The 15,660-nt window shown below is 40.4% G+C and overlaps 1 protein-coding gene across 16 annotated transcripts in view; it reads right to left on the minus strand.

Annotated features, from left to right (window-relative positions):
* The window catches only part of Itpr (Inositol 1,4,5,-trisphosphate receptor), a 590,630-nt gene that overhangs the window by 94,596 nt on the left and 480,374 nt on the right, over positions 1-15,660 (minus strand). For all 16 annotated transcript variants that reach the window (XM_070084086.1, XM_070084085.1, XM_070084080.1 and 13 more), the window contains 2 exons: positions 11,513-11,694; positions 9,937-10,147 (listed from right to left, as the gene is read on the minus strand). In XM_070084086.1, coding sequence (XP_069940187.1) covers positions 9,937-10,147; positions 11,513-11,694 — 393 coding nt within the window. The remainder of the gene's footprint in view (positions 1-9,936; positions 10,148-11,512; positions 11,695-15,660) is intronic.

Here is a 15,660-nt window from a genome sequence, read left to right on the forward strand (position 1 = left end):
GTTCAATACCAGCGCGAGGGGCAGGTGAAGTGGCAAAGGAAAGGCCAAAACAAACCAAGAAGTTCAAGCTCATACTGAGAGAGTGAGACAGAAGACAAGTTAGTAACACAGTCAGTGTTACTAACTTTGACTGGCTCCTCCTCCCTACTTCCCCATTGCTTCTTCTTTCCATCTCCGCCGCCACTACTACTACCACTACCTCTTCCTGCCTATATATACCCGTCCTGCTCTACTTCTTGTTAGAGTGACTTTGTAAATGGTCCAAGTTGGACCGAAACGTTGTCGTAAGCTCCTCTCTTCTATGTGAGGGTTATTTGTGAATCGTTCCAGTCACGGTATTGTGCCTTTTTTGTTATTTATGGACCCCGCAGTTAAGCGTCATATTCTTTCCAACTTTTTTTATGTTCTTCCCTCTTTTAAACCCCTCTCTCGATCTTATGAGGCTGCTCTTATTGCTACCCGGCGTCGTAAGAATCAGCTTCGCTTCCTACGTGACTGTCTTGCTAAACAAGTCCTGCCCCCTTCCTTCTCCCATTTCCTGAAACCCAACCCACTGGGCACTCCCTTTCCTGATCATGCCAGTCTCCTACTTCAGCAGCTCATTCTTTCTACTAAATCTCAGGTTGAAGATGCCTTCTTTACTTTCCGTCAGCGTCAACATGCTCTCTTTGTGGCTCTACCACAAGATCTCTGTAACCTTCTCTCTACCATTGCCTTTGACACTGCTCGCCTGAATGCACAAATTCATTCTTCTAAACTACAGAATAAACTTCAACGTCTCATCTCAGATAGCCCTTGGTCTAAATTCTCCCTCACTGACTGTGTTACTAACTTGTCTTCTGTCTCACTCTCTCAATATGAGCTTGAACTTCTTGGTTTTGGCCTTTCCTTTGCCATTTCACCTGCCCCTCTCGCTGGTACTAAACTGATTAGCTTTTTTGATTCTTTTCATCAGTCTCGCTCCCATAATCTTCCTGACATGTCCACTTTTCGTGGCGCTCTCCTTCCTGCTCTTGATAGTCTGTTTTCTAAGAACCACCACCTTCCGCGCTGTTACCAACTTGCCCTTTCTTCTCTTAAATCTAACACTTTGTCATACTATCTTCTGACAAAGGTAATTCGGTAATTATCCTTGATCGCGAGGATTACCTCCGTACAGTTGATGTCTTGCTTTCTGACTAAAGTACCTACACTCCTCTCATTTCCAACCCTCTTGATCACATCAAGAGAACTTTCAACAAGAAACTAAGGACTCTCTCCGACCTCTGTCCTCCTGACTTTGACCTTGTTCAACGGTTTCGTGTCATCTGTCCCTCTCTTCCCTATTTCTATGGCCTTCCCAAAACTCATAAACCTGATATTCCTCTATGTCCTATCATTTCCTCTAGAGGTTCTGTCTCTTATTCTCTTGCTTCTTGGCTGGCCAAAACCCTCACTCCCTTTCTTGGTACTTTCTCTCCTGCCTAACTCCGTCACTCTCAAGACTTCATTGAACGGGTTCGCCCTCTCCCGACCTGTAAGATGCTTAGTCTTGACGTTAAGTCCCTCTTCACCAATGTCCCTCTTGATGATGTCCTTGATTTTCTTAGAGAGAAGGTCCAAAAAGGGTTTCTTTATCTCCCTATACCTATTGATGTCTTTCTTGATCTTATCCGCCTCTGTGTGGGCTCTAATTCCTTTTCCTTCCAAGGGAAATACTATTCTCAAACCTTCGGTGTTGCTATGGGCACTCCTCTCTCTCCTGTCCTTGCTAATCGTTACATGGAATACTTCGAGACTGTTCTTCTTCCTACCATCGATGTGCGCCCTTCACTCTGGCTCTGCTATGTGGATGACATCTTTGCTCTGTGGCCTCATGACTCCAGTCTCTTCCAACCTTTACTTGAAGTTCTTAATAATCTTGCCCCTTCCATTAGGTTTAAAGCTGAATGGGAATCTAATTCCTTGCTTCCTTTCCTTGATGTCCATGTCCACTGCTCAGATACAGGTTTTTCATATTCCGTTTACTGCAAACTTATGCACAGTGGCATGTACATTCACTACTTTTCCTATCATGCTTCCCCTGTCGAGAAAAGTGTTCATATCTCCCTCTTCCTCCGTGCTCTCTGCATCTGTGATCCTCAGTTCCTTCCAGCAGAAATTTCCACTCTTCATAATTCGTTTTCCCATCTTGGCTACCCTTCCGATTTCATAGACTCTGCCCTCTCACATGCTAAACGTAATTTCTTCTCTCCCAAACTCTCTACTCCTGGGAACTCTTCTGTCCTCTGCCTTCCCTACATTTTCAGTCTTTCTAATCTGAACAATTCTCTCCGTCCCCTAGACATCAAGCTTACTTTCTGCCAGACTAACACTCTTTGCACTAATCTCGTTCATACCTCTCCTCCCTCTACAGATGTTCCTGGTGTCTACTCTATTTCTTGCTCCTCCTGTCCTCTTCAATACTTTGGAGAAACTGGCCGATCTCTTTCTGACAGACTTAGGGAGCACAAAAATAGTGTTAGGCTTGCCGACACTAACAATGCTCTTTTCTGTCACATCAGAGATCACAGCCATCCTATAGACTGGTCTTCTACTAAAACTGTCTTCCCTACTTCCAACTTTAACAGTTGCCATCTTGTTGAATTCTCCCTAATACTGTACACAACTTTCCTTGTATGAATCTTAGTCCTGGCTTCGTCTCTGTAGATGCCTTCCTCTCCCACTACATTGTAAAATGCTGCAAACTTGAGAGCACCCATGACTTAACCTGATTCCTCCTTTTTCTTCTTCTCCCTCTTCCCCGTTCCTCTTTCCTTTTTTCTCTTCTGGGTTGTCTTTCTTTCTTCTGTCTTGTATTTCTGTTCCTTCACTATTTATTTCATTTTTTTCTCCTCTCCCCACCTCTGTGTTCTTCCTCTTCCTCTGTGGGCACCTAGCTGCCTTGCAGTGTTCCCCTTTCTTTGTATTTGACTGGCTCCTCCTCCTTACTTCCCCATTGCTTCTACTACTACTACTACCACTACCTCTTCCTGCCTATATATACCCGTCCTGCTCTACTTCTTGTTAGTGTGACTTTGTAAATGGCCCAAGTTGGACCGAAATGTCATCGTAAGCTCCTCTCTTCTATGTGCGGGTTATTTGTGTATAATAACCGGCTTCCCTGAATCCCTTCACTAAATATTACCCTGCTCACACTCCAACAGATTGTCAGGTCCCAAATACCATTCGTCTCCATTCACTCTTATCGAACACGCTCACGCACGCTTGCTGGAAGTCCAAGCCCCTTGCCCACAAAACCTCCCTTACCCCTTCCTTCCAACCTTTTTGAGGACAACCCCTACCCTGCCTTCCTTCCCCTACAGATTTAAATGCTCTCCATGTTATTCTACTTTGATCTATTCTCTCTAAATGACCCAACCACCTCAACAACCCCTCTTCAGCCCTCTGGCTAATACTTTTATTAACTCCACACCTTCTCCTAATTTCCACACTCCGAATTTTCTGCAAGACATCTCCACTGCCTCCAACCGCCTCCTTGCTGCTGCATTCACAACTCAAGCTTCACACCCATATAAGAGTGTTGGTACTACTATACTTTCATACATTCCCTTCTTTGCCTCCAGAGATAACGTTTTTTGTCTCAACATATATCTCAACGCACCACTTACCTTTTTTCCCTCATCAATTCTATGATTAACTTCTTTATTTATTTTTTATTATCACACCGGCCGATTCCCACCAAGGCAGGGTGGCCCGAAAAAGAAAAACTTTCACCATCATTCACTCCATCACTGTCTTGCCAGAAGGGTGTTTTACACTACAGTTTTTAAACTGCAACATTAACACCCCTCCTTCAGAGTGCAGGCACTGTACTTCCCATCTCCAGGACTCAAGTCCGGCCTGCCGGTTTCCCTGAATCCCTTCATAAATGTTACTTTGCTCACACTCCAACAGCACGTCAAGTATTAAAAACCATTTGTCTCCATTCACTCCTATCAAACACGCTCACGCATGCCTGCTGGAAGTCCAAGCCCCTCGCACACAAAACCTCCTTTACCCCCTCCCTCCAACCCTTCCTAGGCCGACCCCTACCCCGCCTTCCTTCCACTACAGACTGATACACTCTTGAAGTCATTCTGTTTCGCTCCATTCTCTCTACATGTCCGAACCACCTCAACAACCCTTCCTCAGCCCTCTGGACAACAGTTTTGGTAATCCCGCACCTCCTCCTAACTTCCAAACTACGAATTCTCTGCATTATATTCACACCACACATTGCCCTCAGACATGACATCTCCACTGCCTCCAGCCTTCTCCTCGCTGCAACATTCATCACCCACGCTTCACACCCATATAAGAGCGTTGGTAAAACTATACTCTCATACATTCCCCTCTTTGCCTCCAAGGACAAAGTTCTTTGTCTCCACAGACTCCTAAGTGCACCACTCACTCTTTTTCCCTCATCAATTCTATGATTCACCTCATCTTTCATAGACCCATCCGCTGACACGTCCACTCCCAAATATCTGAATACATTCACCTCCTCCATACTCTCTCCCTCCAATCTGATATTCAATCTTTCATCACCTAATCTTTTTGTTATCCTCATAACCTTACTCTTTCCTGTATTCACCTTTAATTTTCTTCTTTTGCACACCCTACCAAATTCATCCACCAATCTCTGCAACTTCTCTTCAGAATCTCCCAAGAGCACAGTGTCATCAGCAAAGAGCAGCTGTGACAACTCCCACTTTGTGTGTGATTCTTTATCTTTTAACTCCACGCCTCTTGCCAAGACCCTCGCATTTACTTCTCTTACAACCCCATCTATAAATATATTAAACAACCACGGTGACATCACACATCCTTGTCTAAGGCCTACTTTTACTGGGAAAAAATTTCCTTCTTTCCTACATACTCTAACTTGAGCCTCACTATCCTCGTAAAAACTCTTCACTGCTTTCAGTAACCTACCTCCTACACCATACACTTGCAACATCTGCCACATTGCCCCCCTATCCACCCTGTCATATGCCTTTTCCAAATCCATAAATGCCACAAAGACCTCTTTAGCCTTATCTAAATACTGTTCACTTATATGTTTCACTGTAAACACCTGGTCCACACACCCCCTACCTTTCCTAAAGCCTCCTTGTTCATCTGCTATCCTATTCTCCGTCTTACTCTTAATTCTTTCAATTATAACTCTACCATACACTTTACCAGGTACACTCAACAGACTTATCCCCCTATAATTTTTGCACTCTCTTTTATCCCCTTTGCCTTTATACAAAGGAACTATGCATGCTCTCTGCCAATCCCTAGGTACCTTACCCTCTTCCATACATTTATTAAATAATTGCACCAACCACTCCAAAACTATATCCCCACCTGCTTTTAACATTTCTATCTTTATCCCATCAATCCCGGCTGCCTTACCCCCTTTCATTTTGCCTACTGCCTCACGAACTTCCCCCACACTCACAACTGGCTCTTCCTCACTCCTACAAGATGTTATTCCTCCTTGCCCTATACACGAAATCACAGCTTCCCTATCTTCATCAACATTTAACAATTCCTCAAAATATTCCTTCCATCTTCCCAATACCTCTAACTCTCCATTTAATAACTCTCCTCTCCTATTTTTAACTGACAAATCCATTTGTTCTCTAGGCTTTCTTAACTTGTTAATCTCACTCCAAAACTTTTTCTTATTTTCAACAAAATTTGTTGATAACATCTCACCCACTCTCTCATCTCTCGTCAACTCCCAAGTATCTGAAAACATTCACTTCTTCCATACTACTCCTCCTCTCCAATTTGATATCCAATTTTTCTTTATCTAAATCATTTAATACCCTCATCACCTTACTCTTTTCTATGTTCACTTTCAACTTTCTACCCTTACACACACTCCCAAACTCGTCCACTAACCTTTGCAATTTTTCTTTAGAATCTCCCATAACCACAGTATCATCAGCAATAAGCAACTGTGTCAATTCCCATTTTGTATCTGGTTCCCCATAATTTAATCCCACCCCTCTCCTGAACACCCTAACATTTACTTCTTTTACAACCCCATCTATAAATATATTAAACAACCATGGTGGCATTACACATCCCTGTCTAAGACCTACTTTTACCGGGAAGTAGTCTCCCTCTCTTCTACACACCCTAACCTGAGCCTCACTATCCTCATAAAAACTCTTTACAGCATTTAATAACTTAACACCTATTCCATATACTTGCAACATCTGCCACATTGCTCCTCTATCCACTCTCTCATATGCCTTTTCAAAATCCATAAATGCAATAAAAAAACTTCCCTACCTTTATCTAAATACTGTTCACATATATGCTTCAATGTAAACACGATGTACACATCCCCTACCCACTCTAAAACCTCCTTGCTCATCCGCAATCCTACATTCTGTCTTACCTCTAATTATTTCAATTATAACCCTACTGTACACTTTTCCTGGTATACTCAGTAAACTTATTCCTCTATAATTTTTACAATCTCTTTTGTCCCCCTTCCCTTATATTATTATATTCAAAATCTTCCTTCTACTTGTCTATTCCTACCACTGAGGTATACCTTGTATCTCTCTTGTTCCAACTAATTTTTATTTTCAACACACTGTCTCCCACAGAGGCAGGGCGACCCAAAAGAGAAAGAAGCTTTCACCATCATTCGCACATAATTACTGTCTTTGCAGAGGTGCCCAGATATGACGTTCAGATGTCATTCCAAACAGCAAATATCTCAAACCCCTCCTTTAAAGTGCAGGCACTGTACTTCCCACCTCCACGACTCAAGTTTGGCTAACCAGTTTTCCCGAATCCCTTCACAAAATATTACCCTGCTCACACTCCAACAGCTCTTCAAGTGCCAAAAATCATTCGTCCCCATTCACTCCTATCAAACATGCTCACACATGCCTACTGTATGTCCAAGCTCCTTGCACACAAAACCTCTTTTACCCCCTCCCTCAATCCTTTTGTAGGATGACCCCTACCCCTCCTTTCCTCCACTACAGATTTATACACCCTTTAAGTCATCCTATTTTTATCCATTCTCTGTAAATGACCAAGCCACTTTAACAGCCCCTCCTCAGCCCTCTGAATAATAATTTTAGTAACTCCACACCTCCTCCTAATTTCCACATGATGAATTCTCTGTATAATGTTTACACCATACACTGCCCGTAGACACAACATCTCCACTGCCTCCAGCCTCCTCCTTGCTGCAACAATTACGACCCATGCTTTACACCCATATCAGAGTGTTGGTACCACTATACTCTCATACATTCCCTTTTTTGCCTCCATGGATAATGTTCTTTGTCTCCACAGATACCTCAATGCACAACCCACCTTTTTTTTTTTCATCAGTTCTATGGTTTACCTCATCCTTCATAAACCCATCTGCTGACAAGTCTACTCCCAAATATCTGAACACATTCACTTCTTCCATACTCCCTCCCTCCAATCTGATTTCCAATTTTTCCTTATCTAAATTGTTTGATATCCTCATCACCTTACTGTTATTTATGTTTACTTTCGACTTTCTTCCTTTACGCATACAGTGGACCCCCGCATAACGATCACCTCCGAATGCGACCAATTATGTATGTGTATTTATGTAAGTGCGTTTGTACGTGTATGTTTGGGGGTATGAAATGGACTAATCTACTTCACAATATTCCTTATGGGAACAAATTCGGTCAGTACTGGCACCTGAACATACTTCTGGAGTGAAAAAATATCGTTAACCGGGGGTCCACTGTATTAAAATTTTGGTACTGAAAAATGCGTATGATGTTTGCTCATATCATGTGTATATGATATAAAGAACAGTGGCAGTGCCACCCTATTCTTATTGACTACAATGCCTTTTAACCCTTTGACTGTCACAACCCCCAATCCTAGAGTGTCTCTCAGTAAGTACGAAATTTGATGGAAAACTTACGGAATTATGCTCTTGCATAATTCCATTCCAGTGTTCCAGTCAACCAAACTCATAGCTTTTTCTTTAGAACTCCATTTGTTCTATCGATTGAGTACAAGAAACTGCCAATTTACCGATTTCAACTACCCAATAAAGTGGTCATAAATTCGCAATTTGGCCAATTTCAAGCAAATTAAAAAATATGCCAATTTCAAAACAGGGTCCAGAATGAACAATATAGACATTCCTGGCACTAAAATAACATGTCTCCAGGCCCCTCTTATATTACTCTTGCTTTCTATTTTGAATTTTTATTAGTACAAAAAACAGAAGATTTACTGTTATGCAGACTGCTGCATTATTGTCATAATTTTATAAATAATGCCAACCCACTTGTGACTGCGTATTAGAATGACTAGTTGGACATTTATTGGACAATGATGTCATTTATTTACTCTTGAACATCAGCAAAAATCGAACATTTCTGCTACTTTGAGCTCAATTTCAAGGTCCTTTTCATAGTGAAACCAATCAAAATCATCTCTATTTCTATATGTCTTTCATTCTATCAAATGAGACCAAGAAAATGAGAATACAAAAATAAATACTATACGAAAATGCACCTCAAAGTTGGCGTTTTAATCCAAAAACACGGTTGGAGCTTTTTTTCCCACTATGCACTGTGTGCTGTAAGATTTTATTTATACTGCACACACTGACCACACAGACCCATTCTCCCACATGTGGGAGTATCAGCTTTCTCCCGCTTGATTTGAAGCTGCTACAATTTTTGAGTATATATACATGTACGTCTCAAACACATAGGTTCATAAGACGTATATATATGACTGAAACAGTCAAAGTGTTAATAAAATGTTTTTTCCTAAAAGGTTAACAAGAATGCTTGTCAGTGAGCCAAGTTTGTCACTGTTTATGTCAACAGTGTGCCAGTGAGAAAAGGAGTGAGGAATGTCTTGACAACAGCAGTCTTCAGAATTTCATACATCTTTAACACTTGAATGTAGTTAAAATGGTAGACAAATTAGCAGGAGAAAATTAGGTATTAAATATAACATAAGAGTTACCATTAGAAATTTTTTACTATCACAAGGAAACATTCAAGTGCTATATTGCCAGAAGTGCTTGACATCACAATTCAAATGACCCTCTACACTGTAGCACCACCATCTCTCCTTCAAAGTGCAGGCACTGTACATCCTACCTCCCAGACTCAAGTCTATTAAAACACTCAGTAAAATGGTTATACACACAGCTAATAGTATAATTAAATCATTTAATAAGTATAGTGTGGAATGTTGGTGAATGTTGCAACAAGGAGAAGGTTGGAGGCAGTGGAGATGTTGTGTCTGAGGGCAATGTGCAGTGTGAATATAATGAAGAGAATCCATAGTTTGGAAATTAGGAGGAGTGTAGGTTTCTAAAAGTATTATCCAGAGGGCTGAGAAGGGGTTGTTGAAGTGGTTCGGACATTCAGAAAGGATGTAATGAAACAGAATGACTTGGAGAGCATATAAATCTGTAGTGGAAGGCAGGCAGGGTAAGGGTCAGCCTAGTAAAGGTTGAAGGGAGGGGGTAAAGGAGGTTTTGTGTGCGAGGGGCTTGGAATTCCAACAAGTGTGCATGAGTGTGTTAGGTAGGGGTGGAGACAAATGGTTTTTATGACTTGACGTGCTGTTGGAGTGTGAGCCGGGAAACATTTATGAAGAGATTCAAGGAAATCAGTTAACCAGACTTGAGTCCTGGAAATGGGAAGTACAGTGCCTGCACTCTGAATAAGGGCTGTTGATGTTGCATTTTTTTTAACTGTAGTGTAGGTACACCTCTGGCAAGACAGTGATGGAGTGAATGATGATGATAGTGTTTCTTCTTTTTCAGGTCACCCTGCCTTAGTGGGTAACAGCTGATGCATTAATAATAAAAAATAAAAATAACAAAATTTGTCATGCATTAAGAAAAGTAACTAAATTAAGAAGAACACTCACCAATGCAGTTCTGGTTCTCATGACAGGGGCCTTGACAATATTCGGTAAGCGTTTCTAAAGTTTGATTAATGAGAGAGACATTGTGTTCATTAATGTAGAGTCCGAGGAGACCCAACCCGCCAGTTGTTGACCCACATATACAGTCCAAAAACATAAGAGTTTTGCTTATTAAGTTGTAATTTGTCTTACTTTTCTGATTCCTTAGGAAATTCTGAAAAAAAATAAGAATATGATATTTACCACTTGTGTTTGAAATTTCATATTCGAGTCTGCAGGGAGTGAGTTTCAGCTCTTGGTCCTGCCACTAAACTCTTGACTGACTGAGCCCTGTTAAATCTATTTTTTAAAACCACTGTGCCATTTCTCAGCTTATTGCACTCCTTTACTATTTTTATGTTGAAACAATGCTTCCTAGTATTCTTGTGGCTCATTTATGTGTTATTTTCAACCAGGCCTGCTTATTCTTGTTATATCTCTGGTAAAGCCTATTCTTGTCTCCCTTGTATATACCCCAATAGTATTTTTTTTATATGGAGGTCACACTCCCTCATTCTTTGCTACCCCACTAAGATTAGTAGTTCTTGCATACTTTCTTTCTAGCTTCTTTTCACTGCTCATGTACCAGCAGTGATGCTTTCCTTTGTACTCTCTTAGTTTCAGTGTTTTATTAGGCGTGGGTTCCACACTGACAATACACATTCAAGAACTAGTCGCAAGTATGACGTAAAGTATGTTTGAAATTACCTTTGTCTGTGCTGATGTTATAATGATCATATGCACCTCAGGAGACTTCTGTTTCCATATTTGCACCAAGCTAACTACAATTATGAAAAACATTGTATTTTAATGTTACAGGTATGTTTCTTTCATCAATGCCTACACAATATTTTTTTTATTGTCTTATCAATATAATTAGAGTCTAATGTTTAGGGTGCAAAGATTTTATTACTGATAATGTAGCTCAACTTAGAGCAGTTATGTTTAATTTTACCTCAGGGTACACTTCTTAGGTGTACACATGTCATCCTTCACATTTTTTTTTTGCTTTCTGGAAGTTGTTGTATTTTTCATGGGAAACAATAAATCTGTAAGTGTAGGTAATATGGCACCTAAAAATAAATAAGTGAAGTTGGATAAACACAGATAGCTAAAAGGTCTATAACCTTAGGACTGTCATATTTTTGGCCCCAATTTATTAAGTTAATTTTAAGCCAGCCCGTAATGCTATGCATATAAGTGGCTTTGGCATGCTGCTCTTACCTGTATTTTTTGTACCTCTGTATGTATGCTTAAATTACTAAATAAATAAATAAATAAAAACGGTAGTGCAGTGAGCCCCAAGTCATAGCAATTTTTTGTTTCTTTATCTTTAGTAAGTGTAAAAATTTTACAATGACAAAGTAACATAAATTAATGTTCCTAAAAATTTTGAACTCACAGAACTGCAGAGAAAGCAATTTGTTAAATACTGGATACTTTAAATGGAGAAAAGAGTGCATTAAGACGGCAAATTTCTCAAATAAAAAACTATAGTATAATAAATAGATTCAGAAATTGCAATGCATGACTCACTAACCTGGAGAAACAAATTATGATTTTCACAGAGCAGTTGCAGAAAGCGTAAGACAGGCTCCATCACAGCAATCTTAGGAGAGAGCTTGGGGTTATCTGCAGGGGAATCCTTGTTGCCTCGACCTCCAAAGTTTTCGCCCACTTCTTCTAGGGTGTTGATACCTAGACAGGTGCTGTTATCATCTCCTGTGCAATTACTCATTCATTAATAAAAATTAACAAACAAAAAAATACCACAAAGAATATATTTTAAATACAGTACTCATGGCCAGACTGAGAAATTTGAGCATGGGTAGGCTTAAGTTTGGGCACCCTTACAGATTGGTAACAAAATTCCTTTAAATATATATTCAATGCTTCTATATTGGAGGCAGACAATTTTTATTTTCTGTTAGACCTAATAAAGATAAATTGTGCAGAACAAAAAGGCACTATACTGTGACTGGAATAATACATAGTACACTGAGGTCAGTGGTCACTTGCGGTCATACCTGGCTAAGCTCTTGGGAGTTAGCGTGGGCTGTTACCAAGCACCATGGCTTGTTGTAGTGTTTTAGAATCTCAGGTTCAAGTGTTGAAGGAGGAGATCCTACTTCTTCAGGAGGAAAATGGAAGGCTGAAGCTTCGTATAGATGAGTTTGGGAGCGAGTGTGAGAAGGATTTAGCTGGTAAGGAAGGAATGGTCACCAGCAGTGATAGCGGCAGCCGCTTTAAGTGGCAAGTGGTTCACAGTTCAGGAAGAAGGAAGATGAGGAGAGTTAATAGAGAAGATGTGAAGGTAGGAAATTGATTCTCTGTTCTCCAAGACGAGTGTACTTCAGTGGTTAGTGAGGTTGAAGGTACCACTGATTCCCCTGCTAATCAAGGTAAGAATATTTTAATAGTAGGCGATTCTCAGGTAAGATATATGGACCGTGCATTTTGTAACAGAGACAGAAAGGTCATACAGAGAGTGTGCCTTCCTGGAGCTGGTGTTGGTGACATAGTCAGCAGGTTGGATAATATTATGGCAGGTAATGGGAATAAGCCTATTATCTGTCTTAGTGCTGGGGTAATGATATTGGGAAGGGCAGGAGAGAGGAGCTGCTGGATAAGTACAGGTTAGCCATAGAGGTAGATAGGTCTAAGGGAGGGATCCCAGTCATATGTAGCACCTTGCCTAGAAAGGGAGTGGGCAATGAATGGATGTCTAGAGCAATTGGTATAAATTGCTGGCTAGACAGGTACTGCAAGGAACTTGCAATCCCATTCATTGATAACCGGGACCTATTGTTTGGCAAACGTGATATGTATGCAAGGGATGGGGTTCATCTCTCTGGGGATGGAGTGGTTGCATTAGCCAATTCAATTGAGAGGGTAATTGATGACTTGTCTAGGAATTTAAACTGATAGATTATAGAGGTATGGGTGTTTGTGGGAAACAATCAGGCTGCAGCATTAGGGTTAAAAACAGCAGTTATTTCCAGGATACCTCAGGGATATGTCTAAAAGACAATATTCAAAATTACAGGTATGTCTTGCTACTTCTACTAACACTTAGGTCACACTACACATACATGTACACATTTATTTATACACACTCATCTGAGTTTTCTTTGATTTTATCTTAATAGTTCTTGGTCTTATTACTTTTCCTTTTATATCTATGGGGAAGTGGAATAAGAATCTTTCCTCCGTAAGCCATGCGTGTCGTAAAAGTCGACTAAAATGCCGGGAACAATGGGTGTTAATGTTGCAGTTTAAAAACTGTAGTGTAAAGCACCCTTCTGGCAAGACAGTGATGGAGTGAATGATGGTGAAAGTTTTTCCTGTTGGTGGGAATCGATTACTAAAAAGAATAAGAAGAAGAAAATTGTCAAAGTGGGAAGTCTGAATGTGCGTGGATGTTGTGCAGATGATAAGAAAGAGATGATTGTGGATGTTATGAATGAGAAGAAGCTGGATGTCCTGGCTTTAAGTGAAACAAAGCTGAAGGGGGTGGGAGAGTTTCAGTGGAGAGGAATAAATGGGATTAGGTCAGGGGTTTCAAATAGAGTTAGAGCTAAAGAAGGAGAAGAGAGAGAGGAGAGAGGAGAAGAGAGAAGTGTAGAGGAGAGAGAGAGATTTTGGGAAATGTTGAGTGAATGCATGGGGAGTTTTGAATCAAGTGTGAGAGTAATGGTGGTTGGGGATTTCAATGCTAAAGTGGGTAAAAATGTTATGGAGGGAGTAGTACGTAAATTTGGGGTGCCAGGGGTAAACGTAAATGGTGAGCCTTTAATTGAGCTGTGTAGAAAGAGATTTGGTAATAAGTAATACATATTTTATGAAAAAGAGGATATATAAATATACAAGGTATGATGTAGCACGTAATGAAAGTAGTTTATTAGATTATGGATTGGTGGATAAAAGGTTGAAGGAAAGGCTCCAGGATGTACATGTTTATAGAGGGGCAACTGATATATCGGATCATTATTTAGTTGTAGCTACAGTTAGAGTAAGAGGTAGATGGGAAAAAAGGAAGGTGGCGGCAACAACAAGTAAGAGGGAGGTGAAAGTGTATAAACTAAGGGAGGAGGAAGTTCGGGCGAGATATAAGCGACTATTGGCAGAAAAGTGGGCTAGTGCAAAGATGAGTAGTGGGGGGATTGAAGAGGGTTGGAATAGTTTTAAAAATGCAGTACTAGAATGTGGGGCAGAAGTTTGTGGTTATAGGAGGGTGGGGGCAGGAGGAAAGAGGAGTGATTGGTGGAATGATGAAGTAAAGGGTGTGATAAAAGAGAAAAAGGTAGCTTATGAGAGGTTTTTACAAAGCAGAAGTGTTATAAGACGAGCAGAGTATATGGAGAGTTAAAGAAAGGTAAAGAGAGTGGCGAGAGAGTGCAAAAGGAGAGCAGATGATAGAGTGGGAGAGGCACTGTCAAGAAATTTTAATGAAAATAAGAAAAAATTTTGGAGTGAGTTAAACAAGTTAAGAAAACCTAGGGAAAGTATGGATTTGTCAGTTAAAAACAGAGTAGGGGAGTTCGTAGATGGGGAGATGGAGGTATTAAGTAGATGGCGAGAATATTTTGAGGAACTTTTAAATGTTAAGGAAAAAACAGAGGCAGTAATTTCATGCACTGGTCTGGGAGGTATACCATCTTTTAGGAGTGAAGAAGAGCAGAATGTAAGTGTGGGGGAGGTACGTGAGGCATTACGTAGAATGAAAGGGGGTAAAGCAGCTGGAACTGATGGGATCATGACAGAAATGTTAAAAGCAGGGGGGGATATAGTGTTGGAGTGGTTGGTACTTTTGTTTAATAAATGTATGAAAGAGGGGAAGGTACCTAGGGATTGGCGGAGAGCATGTATAGTCCCTTTATATAAAGGGAAAGGGGACAAAAGAGACTGTAAAAATTATAGAGGAATAAGTTTACTGAGTATACCAGGAAAAGTGTACGGTAGGGTTATAATTAAAAGAATTAGAGGTAAGACAGAATGTAGGATTGCAGATGAGCAAGGAGGTTTCAGAGTGGGTAGGGGATGTGTAGATCAAGTGTTTACATTGAAGCATATATGTGAACAGTATTTAGATAAAGGTAGGGAAGTTTTTATTGCATTTATGGATTTAGAAAAGGAATATGATAGAGTGGATAGAGGAGCAATGTGGCAGATGTTGCAAGTATATGGAATAGGTGGTAAGTTATTAAATGCTGTAAAGAGTTTTTATGAGGATAGTGAGGCTCAGGTTAGGGTGTGTAGAAGAGAGGGAGACTACTTCCCAGTAAAAGTAGGTCTTAGACAGGGATGTGTAATGTCACCATGGTTGTTTAATATATTTATAGATGGGGTTGTAAAGGAAGTAAATGCTAGGGTGTTCGGGAGAGGGGTGGGATTAAATTTTGGGGAATCAAATTCAAAATGGGAACTGACACAGTTACTTTTTGCTGATGATACTGTGCTTATGGGAGATTCTAAAGAAAAATTGCAAAGGTTAGTGGAAGAGTTTGGGAATGTGTGTAAAGGTAGAAAGTTGAAAGTGAACATAGAAAAGAGTAAGGTGATGAGGGTGTCAAATGATTTAGATAAAGAAAAATTGGATGTCAAATGATTTAGATAAAGAAAAATTGGATATCAAATTGGGGAGGAGGAGTATGGAAGAAGTGAATGTTTTCAGATACTTGGGAGTTG

This window comes from Cherax quadricarinatus, chromosome 11 (assembly GCF_038502225.1).
Source record: "Cherax quadricarinatus isolate ZL_2023a chromosome 11, ASM3850222v1, whole genome shotgun sequence".
Classification (NCBI taxonomy): domain Eukaryota; kingdom Metazoa; phylum Arthropoda; class Malacostraca; order Decapoda; family Parastacidae; genus Cherax; species Cherax quadricarinatus.